General features: G+C 42.2%; 1 protein-coding gene across 10 annotated transcripts in view; it reads left to right on the top strand.

The window, feature by feature from the left end:
- The window catches only part of SUGCT (succinyl-CoA:glutarate-CoA transferase), a 1,486,943-nt gene that overhangs the window by 217,156 nt on the left and 1,258,478 nt on the right, over positions 1-11,309 (top strand). For all 10 annotated transcript variants that reach the window (XM_068236374.1, XM_068236376.1, XM_068236375.1 and 7 more), the window contains exon 9: positions 6,745-6,840. In XM_068236374.1, the coding sequence (XP_068092475.1) occupies positions 6,745-6,840 (96 nt within the window). The remainder of the gene's footprint in view (positions 1-6,744; positions 6,841-11,309) is intronic.

Here is an 11,309-nt window from a genome sequence, read left to right as displayed (position 1 = left end):
GCAGGGAGTGAAATCAACAAAGCGGCTGTGCCTGCAATGCTGCACAGATCGGGACAGCGTAATCGGCTCACTACCGCACTCGGGGGCATGGGGGCACAGAGATATGGGGAGGTACTGACTGCTGCCTCGCATATAAGCCGAAGGGGGGACTTTTCAGCACATATTTTGTGCTGAAAAATTCGGTTTATATGCGAGTATATACGGTAACTATGAAATACTCCAATGCCCGACTACCTCGGGAGGTTTAGCTCTTCCTGCTATGCGCCTTTACTACTACGCTGCTCAATTAGAACATATCTCACATTGGTTCATTACAAACTCATCCCAATCTCCGGAGCTACTTGGCTACTCTACCTTAAGTAAACTACATAACTTACCCTTTGCCTTACTCAAAGGTACCCTACTTCTAAGACAACCTAAAAACACTATCTTAAAACAGGCCACTTTGATCTGGCAGGCAATATCCAAGCTATACCCCAAAGCGGTTTATGAATACCATACCCCACTCTGGCACAACCCCCATCTCCACGAACTAGCAAAGCTGGACAATACTAATGTTTGGTCTGATGCAGGTATTGTTTACCTTGGGCAAATAATACAAGCTTCCAACCTCCTCCCCTTTTCCACTCTTAAGGCTCAATTTCCACTTCTACCCATACACTACTTTATGTACACCCAATTGCGTCATGCTCTACAGGCCCAATTCCCAAAAGGTCTGCCCTCTACTAGAATATCCCCAATTATGGAGGAACTAAAAGATGGTCCACATAAACACCATATTGGCCTATTGTATCAGATACTATTAGAACCATACACTACACCAATAACTGACAAAGCTAGAGAGAAATGGACGGCTCTGGAGGTGGAAATAGAAGAGGAGGAATGGGAGGAATGCCTATCCTCCCCCAAACGTGTTTCCCCCTGCTTAAAAGATAGTCTAACACAATTGTACACCCTGCATCAGAGTTACTTAACCCCAGCCCGTATTGCTAAGTATTCTTCCACTACTTCCAGGGCGTGTCCCAAATGCTACGCTCCCAACCCTTCCTTTCTTCATCTTATTTGGCAGTGTCCACCAGTAGCAGACTTTTGGAAGCAGGTCATTGATTTTTTACACGACCTGATGGGCTCTCCTGTCTCTTTAGACATAAAAACCTGTCTACTAAATCTTCTAGACGAAGACACTTCCAAATTTGATAAAGTTTTAATAACTGAAACTTTGTTCACTGCCAAGTTGTGTGTGACTTTTAGATGGCTCTCTCCTATTATACCCACACTAGAGGTCTGGAAAAGCAGAATTAAAAAATCCCTTCCTTATAAAAAACTGATCTATGCACATCGAAATTGCCCGAGTAAATTTAATAAAGTTTGGGACAAATGGATAGATAAAAACATGTCCTAAAGTGGGCTATATAAATATTACTTTTAAGGCACCCGCTTGATATTTGTTATCGTCATTATTATCCTGCTATGATGTATGGTACTCAATTTATATAGGTCTTAAACTACTTGATCTGAACTGTCTGATGTATGCTGCTATACTCTTTGATATATTCTTTTTGTAATGTTCTTAATCCTAAATAAACACTTTTGATTGACGAAAAAAAAAAGATGAAATATTTCAATTTTTTTTTAAAATTATAAGCTTGTAAATAGTGATGGATGCAAAACGGAAAAAATGCACTTTTATTTCCAAACAAAATATTGTCGCCATACATTGTGATAGGGACATCATTTAAACGGTGTAATAACCGGGCCAAATGGCCAAATACAATACGTGAGTTTTAATTATGGAGGCATGTATTATTTTAAAACTATAATGGACGAAAACTGACAAGTAATGAATTTTTTCAGTTTTGTACTTATTCTTCGTGTTAAAATGCATTTACAGTAAAGTGGCTCTTAGCAAAATGTACCACCCAAACAAATTGGTGGCGGAAAAAACAAGATCTAGATCAGTTCATTGTGATAAAGTTATAGGCTAATTAATGGGAGGTGAACATTGCTCGTATGCATAAAGTGAAAACGACTGAGGGCTGAAGTGGTTAAGGGGCCAGAGACTGCTGGTATGCAAGGGGTTAATAATAATAACAACAATAACACTTTTCTCCTATAGGATTCAAAGCGCTTAGGCTCTCTCAGATTCAGTAATTGGTAGTAGGATGAAGTATTAACACAGAGAATAAAAGTATATTTCTACAAATGCCAAACTGAACAGGTGGGTTTTCAGTCTGCATTTAAACATGTTCAGAGATGGAGCTGTCCTGATCTGCTAAGGTAAGGAGTTCCATAATGTAGGAGCGGCATGACGGAAGTGTCTGTGACCAAAAGTTTTCAGGTGGACTCTGGGTATGACTAGATTATTAGAACCTGTGGATCTATGATTGCAGGGATTGCTGCACAGCTGCAACATTTCTTTCATGTATTCAGGGCCAAGATTGTGTAGTGATTTAAATGTCAGTAGGCCAATCTTGAATAGGGATCCTCCAATTTATAGGTAGTCAGTGAAGGGAGTGCAGGACCGGTTTTATGTGGCAGTGACGAGGTTAGTTAGTTAACAGTCTGGCAGCAGTATTCTGTATCAGCTGTAGTCGGTACTAGTTCTTCTTTGGAAGGCTGGTGTAGAGAGCATTACAATAGTCTAGTTGGGATGTAATGAAGGCATGAACTAATAAGTGTAACAATTGATATTTACCTTGTCTTGCTTCCTTATGGACAGTTGCTGTTCCTGTGTGGGCAAACAGCAAAGTCCTTCCAGTCCAGCTAGCCTAGACACAGTCATCACTATGGTAGTGATTGGCTAGCGCTCCAGCTAGTCCTGATATTATGAACGTAACTATAGCAGCTGTTGCTATTAGTTACGCTCCTTCTTGTTCTATCTTGTTTGTGCTTGTGTGGAACTTGCCATCACTGCGGTAGCGATTAGATTGGCAATGCCTGTTTGTCTGTCCTTGTCTTATTCAGTATGGCAGACAACAGAAGCTCAGAGCTGCAGTCGCTCTGAGCTGTCATCCTGGTCTTGTTTATTGTGGCGGTTATCGAAAACTCAGAGCTTTGGTCACTCTGAGCAAACTTACTCTCTGGCCCATATGCAATTCTCTTTTTCACCTGAGTTTTCTCCTAGGAGATAATTTTCTTATCTTCAATTTTAAATAACTTTCCAGCACTTTTCAACAAAAAAAGTACCATAAAGTAGGTGAATAAGTACTATCAAAATTATTTTGAGTATTTTCTTGCTTTCTGGTGGCTTAAAAGGCATTTTATTGACAAGTTTAAAAATATCACCTAGGAGAAAACTATGGAGAAAAAGTGAATTGCATATGGGCCTCTGTCTCTAGTCTACTACTCCTGCTGTGATCTGTGTTGTTTCCTCCACTAGTGCGTCCTGCACTATTTCCTGATAACATTCAGTTACGTTATCTTGTTTAGTGGGCTCTTGTAGTACTCTAGTCTTTCCGGCCTCAGTCTCTATACCTTGTACGCTGAAGTCCTGCGGTGTAACCGTAGTTGAGTAGGCGTACTGGTCTCCCGTTCACATGGGGGCTTTCTGTATAGGTGTACAGCATGGTATTAGATTGGGGTATAGAGGCTGAAGGAAGATGAGAGATCTGCCAGGCCTTAGGGCCCATTCACACTTAAAAAGCGCAAAATTGTAGCGCTTAGCGCTACTGTTTCAGGCAGGTGATTTTACCGAGATTAGCGTGGTAAAGTCATTGTACACTTCTGCGACTCCTGACGATCGCAATCAGCGCTTGTAAAAGCACTGTACTGCGATTGCTCGAGAATCGTGGAAAAATGCTGCAGGTAACACGTTTTGCGATTGCCGGTAATCGCGAAATGCCCACGATCAGCAGCAATCGAGATCACTGCCATTAAGTTTCTATTGTGCTAGTGCTTCGGCGATTAGCGGGGATCACCTGCTAATCACCCTAGTGAGTAAATTGTCCAACCTTAAACTGTATTAGATATGTTAGCGATGTTATTAGCAATATTTTTTTGTAGGTTCTTTAATAGTTTGCGGATTACTTGCTTTCTGTATGTCAAAAGGCTTTACTTTCTCGAAAAAAAAGGGACTGTTGTTTTCTTTTGTAACCACCACTCTTTTACGTTCTTTAAAAAAAAAAGGAAGATGCAGCCATACTATCAGTACAACTCAATAAAATACTAGAGACCAATTACTTATCCATTATAGTGTCATATCAAAATATTACAACACATATACAGATTGCAAAAGATCCCCCTATATACTGCACCAAACCCATATAAAACATGGTACACTGATTGTTCATTTAAGCTGCCACCTAAGCTTAAAGGGAACCAGAGATGAAAGTTATACACACAAAATATATATACATCAATAGCTTTTCATGAAGAAATTATTTTACCACTATTTTTGCCGCTCTGGTGTGCCTTAGTACATTTATTTTTACATTTTTCCCCCGGGATAAGTCAAAGATGGCCGCCGACTCATACCCTACTTCTTCCGGGTCATGAGCAGCTCTAAATGTTAATCTCTAGGCTTGCTGCGCTTCTGTGCTGCTCAACACACAAGCCTAGTGTGGAGGACGCAGGCGCAGTGTTGGGAGACCTAACGCGGTGACGTCATCCTCCCACTGCAGACTAGCCGACCTGGATTTCCCCCGACCTGGGCTGGAAGGAGAGTCGCCAGACTCAGCAGTGGCGGCAGCACGGAGGAATCAGCAGGGCAGTTGGCAGACCCAGCAGCGGCGGCAGCACGGAGGAATCAGCAGGGCAGACTCAGCAGCAGCGGCAGCACGGAGGAATCAGCAGGCATTACTAGGCAGCAGCAAACACTCCCATCTCATCACAGCCCTCCGTGATGCTGTGTATGCAAAGCAGGAAGGCAGAGCCAGGAGGGGGAGGGCTTGAAATGACTTCACACAGCAGACGGACTCAGCTACTCTGAGTCCAGGTCAAACTTAGGGTCCGTACACACGCCGGACTGGAGGCAACGACGGGTCCGTCGTCACCTCCAGCTGGGTGGGCGTTCCAATGACAGTCCGGCGTGTGTACGCACTGTCGGCGGACTGATACGGCTGTTTCTGAGCGATCCGCCGGGGTTCTCTCTCGACCCTCTGTTTTGTAAGTTCTCTGAAATTCGGCTGTGGATAAATCAACGTCCCCGTCTTGGAGGCCTAGTTATCTAGCTGACAATGAGGAGGCACCAAGTTGTCTCAGGAGTGCTGCCCTTTATGCTGGAATGTGCTTTTCTGCTCCAGGTGGCTCGTTGGGAGTGAGGATTGTGTTGAAGTTATGGGGACGTCTCTTTAGAGATGTGATAAGGGTAGGAACAGAGGTGCCAAAATAGAGTAAAACTGTTTAAAAATCTGTTTAAAAAGGACATAGTGGTGTGCCTAACAACTGAGACAGTAAGGTGTGCCACTCCTAACTTACCTATTCCTCCATGATGACATCTCAAAGCTAATATATATGAGAGAGACCCAGTACTTCTATACCTTCCATTTAAAGATGCCCCACAGATGCTTAATAGGGTTTAGGTCTGGAGACAGTGGCTAGTCCAATACCTTCACTGTTTTTTTTTCAGTGTGGCGTGGGGTTGTTATCATGTTGGAATACTACCCTTCGGCCCAGTTTCCGAAGGGAAGGGATCATGGTCTGCTTCCATATGTCACAGTATGTGTTAGCATTAATGGTTTCCTCAATGACCTGTAGCTCCCCAGTGTTGGCTGCAAGTGTGCAGCCCTACATCATGACAGTCCCATCACCATGCTTAACTGTAGGCAAGACACACTTGTCTTTGTACTCCTCACCTGGTTGCCGCCACACACACACTTGAATCCAACTGAACTAAATCTTGATCTGACCAGACCACAGGACATGGTTCCAGTAATCCATGTCTTTAGTCTGCTTATCTTGTCAACTGTTTGTTGGCTTTCTTGTGCATCATCTTTAAAAGAGACTTTCTGGAGCGACAGCCATGCAAACCAATTTAATGGAGCGTGTGGCGTATGAACACTGACAGGTTGAGCCCCTACACCTTCAACCTCTGCAGAAATGCTTCCAGCAGTCATACGTCTATTTGCAAAAGACAACCTCTGGAAATGATGCTGAGCATGTGCACTCAACTTCTTTGGTTGACCATGGTGAGACCTGTTCTGTGAAACCACTGTATGGTCTTGGATACTGTGCTGCAGCTCAGTTTCAGGGTGTTGGCAATCTTCTTATTGCCTACTCCTAGGTTGTTACCTAGCTTCAATAGGTAGCAAGTAAAAAGTTAACAGCAGATGACATCTGAAATTCCATCTTTTATGATTGCTCCAAGCCACGCAAGTGAGTCACTAGTCTGAGATGCTAATTGGATGCCGAAACACATTTTAAAAAAGGAATCTCACATATTTTTGTCCTTTACAGTTTTACACAACCATATTTAGTTTTGAATTTGGTTGATATTATGACTTTAGAGCACCTATTATAGTTGTTTCTCTGAAGGGTGTATCCCCTCAAGCAATTTGGAGCCTTATTAAGAGCACTAACCACTGTGGTAGACAGTGTATGCATGAGAATAGAATTTTGTCCATACGAATCTGCTGCCAATACATCTAAAAGTGAGGAAAATGATTGCTTCATGTATCTTATTTTTATATGGTTATAAGTAATACAGTATATACAGTACATGGGCTATTTCAGGGATAACATGCTATGATATTCTACTTAGAACTAGTTTTATGCAACTTAAAAATATTATATTACTTTCCTTTCTAGGTGGCTTGTTTGAGTCAAGTAGCTGCTAACTTCCTTAATAGTGGTATTGAAGCAAAACGTTGGGGAACCGCACATGGAAATATTGTCCCATACCAGGTAGGTTGTACATTGTCTTTTAGGATATGGATATGGATAGTTGGACACAATGAGATCTAGGTTATTGAATCATGTAATAGACATGTACAGTATTTACTATATATAGTATTGTAAAAAAATAGGTTGTGGTAATGACATCTTCATACACATAAAACAGAACTAAAACAGCTATCTTCTACACAATGAATGCAGGTGGCTGTGCATTATACAACAATGCATGACTACCCTCAATACTGTGCATTGTGACACTAACATCATTCATTACACTTAATTGGGCAGTGCAACACACAGCAGCATAACATATCAGTGGGGGTTTCAGAAATTGCTTTCTACTGTATATGCATGTAGATAAATGTTGTTTGCTGTAAATATATCAGAGAAAAAAGAAATATCAAAATCATGCAAGTTTCTAAACTATGATAACATATAGTAGGGATCATAGGGAAAAATTTTGTAAAACTACATAATTTCACAAATTGATTGTGTGAATCTTCTTTATTACCAATGTAAGTGAGGGCCCTTCAAAAGGTCCAAGCAACAGAGGTGCAAATTTACCAAGAATGACACCATTAAATTGCTCCATTACAGAGAGCCATTTATTTAACAACTGAAGTGCACACATTTACCCTTTTTACTACTTTCAGAAGAAACAATAGGTGTTTTTAGTACAATCATCAGAAGCTATAGTGGTAGAAAGCTGGGGATAGGGTAAGAGTAGGGACTGGTGGCAGTGCGGCGAGGCATAGATTGTTTCAACATACACCCAAGCTAATCCATGGCCACTTTAATTACTGGGACACTTATCAAAAGTAGGATGTTTTGAATCAGGATGATAACATTTATTGGATAACTTAAAAGTAAAACAGTAAGTTTTTGGATGACAATCCTTCTTTAGACTCTGTTCTTGTATGCTAACAAAATGAAAACACAGCTTATATACATTGAACATCAGAAAAAGGTACATCCAAGCAAAGCTGGTAAAAAGGGCGGCACCCTGTTAAAAACAAATTAAAAGCTGCAGTTGGCAGCTATAAACAGTAATTTGGGTGCCTAAATAACTGGCCTTAGCCACTTATAGCCACTATTTACTGTTTATAGTCAGTTATAAAAGTTATTGAACCATTTATAGCTGCTATATACAGTTTATAGCTGCTAATCACAGCTTTTAACATTGCCCCCTTTGGCAGCAAAAATATCATGCTTCTGATATATAAGGTCTGATATCTCCAGACTTATACCTCATACGCACAGGGTTGGGAGGGGACCCCTCAAACTACCTATGTGACCAATTGCAGCCCTCCAGCCCTGCTGGTTCACAAGAACATATGCCCTATATTGGGAACCAGCAGGGGTGTGCAATCAGTTGGTTGTATGGCTAAAAATGTTATGCTGGGTACACACAATTCAACTTTGGGAATTGGACAATCATTTCCAACCTGTCCAATGTGTTTCTGATTAATAAAGGGATTGATTTTTGTGAAGTTGTCATCAATCCCTTTATCGATTTGGAGCAATTTGGACAAGTACACATGATACAACTTTGCGTCAGATTACCAATCGATCAGACGGGAAATTGCATCGTGTGTTCCTAGCATTAGGCAGAGGATCGGCAGGACAGATAAAGGTGGATTTTTTCTACGGTGCGTACTTTTCATGTAATATTAGCCCATTTATTACCCCCCCCCCCAATAGCCAGAGGTGGCCCTTTACTAGCCCCCCCATAGATAGCCGTCGATTACGGTCCTATCTGCGCAGTACCGCTGTGAGCCTCTCTATGCCTAATGAACTGGGTCAACCCAGTTCATTATGCATGGTGAGGCTGACAGTGGTACTGCATAGAGGGAACAGCGGTTGCCGCTCCAATGAGGACATGTGAGAAATACTTACTGAGTATTGATCTCCTGTGCCCGATTGCTGAAATGGGAGGAGAGGTTAATTGGAGGGGAATGGGGGGGGGGGGGGGGGGAGGGGGGTGGAATTGAACCCTTAGGAAAGGGTTACCTAGTTAGTGTATTTAAGCAGATGGGGTTAATAAGCACAAGCACATGCTAGGACGTACGCTGTGCTTAGTGAAAGCTGTAGACTAATATTCACAGTGTTTTGCTTTACTAAGGGTTCTGCAGTATGCTGTTCCTGGACTCCTGCACAGGGGCAGGACAAGCTTTGCCGCGTGCTCCGGACGGAAATAGCCAAGGCTGTTTGGGAGCCTTCTACTGCGCAGGCGTGAGCCGCCTGTGCAGTAGAGTGGACCCGATCAGGCTTGGCTATTTCCGTCGTAGCCCAAGGAGAAGCTTGTACAGTGCCTGCGCAAGAGCACAGATTGTAAATATTGCTGTGTGTGACGTTTGGGGGTGGCCAGCAGTGGGTTCCCAAGGCCGAAGAGGATGGGGGAAGGCTCAGTAGGATCCAGAGGCTTCCCCCTATTGAAGTATGTACCCCCAGGGGCTCTTTTTCTCCTTACAGGTTTACTTTAAGTTATTTTATTGAACTCAGACTGAACTTTTTTTTTTTACATTCCTGCTTATGAGTGCTTTCTATAATTCATATGTTTTGAGTGTAAAGCACACATAAAACAAAACATCTGTCATTTATTGGATTGTGCATACATTATATTTTTTACGTCACAAAATCTGTGCGGTTATCCTGTAACGCATGTATTTCTTGTTCTTTTATTACAGAATATTTAAAATGAAAAACATTTAATCTGACAGTGCTTGTAATAGTAAAGTACTAATGACATGTATATTGGTGGCAGGTAGCATGCTGCTTCTTCAAAGATGCATTCTTTCCCCTCATTGACATTTAGTTTCGTTCTATTCCTACTGGCCTCTTTGCACAGATGTTTGAGATTTTGTTAGCAGGAATATAAATGATTTTGGACATCTGCATCTTGGTGCATGACAAATGTTGGACCACAGTCACACCATAAATTGTGTCCATTGATTGTAACATTTAATTAGATCATGAAAAAGCAGAAAAGTATGATTAAAGTTTCCTGTTCACAGGGAGTTTTGTCCTCAGGATGTGTAGGATAAATTTATATTGCAGAAACCTAGGAGTGAACTCTTTAAGTGTAGTGCTTTTAAAATGTTTGTTTACTGGTCTATCACCATGAAGGCAAAAAGATCTCTATTTTTTATAGAATTATATAAATTTGATAAATAGCTCTCATGATATATGTTAATTGTGCCCTGGGAGGAAAACAATGCGAGACATTTATAGTTTATATATATATTTTTTTTTAATTATTTGGTGTTTTTATGCTTAGTTCTAGCAATATTGTCCTGAAGGAGCCATTGAGCTCTGGGTTAACATTTGTAGGATGTATATCAGAGTGTCAGGATCCTGTTGATCTCGGCACTGGTAATTGGTGCGGGCACTGCCATTACGTGAAGTCTAAGTGAGCACGGTTCTTTACCAGAGCACCCCGCAAGGGATGATGGGCTGTCACTGCTAGTGGGTGATGCACAACTTTGCTGCCTGGTGCCCATCAGGTCACGACCCCTAAGACTGTCCAACCAGAGATAAGAAGAACATGAGGGGTAAACTTGTTGTAAGGGAAGGAGGATGAGGACCGATTAGACAGGACTGACTGACAGGACTGGCGTGACAAGACTGACTGACGGGACCGGCAGGGCTGGAGGGACTGAACTGTTGACAGGACTGACTGACAGGATTAAAGTGACTGGTCTGGTATGACAGCAGTGACCAACAGGACTGGTGTGCTAGGACTGATGTGACCGGACTGGGGTGACAGGACTAGCATGACAGGACTGGTGTGACAGGACTGACTTGACAGAATTGGCAGGAAGAACACACTGTACTGAGACATAACAGCACTGACTGCTGTTACCCTGACCTCTGTGCCAGTGCTGAAGCCACACCCAATGCTGTGACATCAAAAGGGCTAGGGGCAAGCACGAGCACACCAGCACGGGCTGGATGAGCCTAATAATACCGGTTCCAGAAGCCTGCTGGGACAGTGTCCGTGGTCTGACGAGAGACCTGGAGAAGAATAGGTTCCTCCAGGAATGACCTGTGAAAGGTCTTTATTAGTCTTGGTGCATTTTTCTGAGGTATACATGAATTCTCTTCAGGACCAAAGCCATTCCAATGGACCAGATACTGAATGGTACCAACTTTTTTTCTGGGATCCAAGATTCTCTCTAATTGAAATTCCTCTTCTCCATCTACCAGTATCAGCGAAGGTAACCCTAGAGAACGACTAGGAAAATTATTTGGAGTTACTTTCTTATAACAGTACACATGAAATACTGGATGGATTCAGAGATAATTTGGCAATTCTAATTTGAAGGCCACTGGGTTAATCTTCTTGCAGATAGAAAATGGGCCAATAAATGTGGGCCCCAATTTCTTGGAAGGACATTTCAGTTTCAAATTAGCAGTGGATAACCATACCTGGTCTCCAATGTGAAATTCCGGAATCTCTATGCTCTTCTTGTCCACGC

Source organism: Hyperolius riggenbachi, chromosome 5, assembly GCF_040937935.1.
Source record: "Hyperolius riggenbachi isolate aHypRig1 chromosome 5, aHypRig1.pri, whole genome shotgun sequence".
NCBI classification, from domain to species: domain Eukaryota; kingdom Metazoa; phylum Chordata; class Amphibia; order Anura; family Hyperoliidae; genus Hyperolius; species Hyperolius riggenbachi.
Note: the sequence above shows the minus strand (reverse complement) of the source record. Positions and strands in the feature narration are given on the sequence as shown.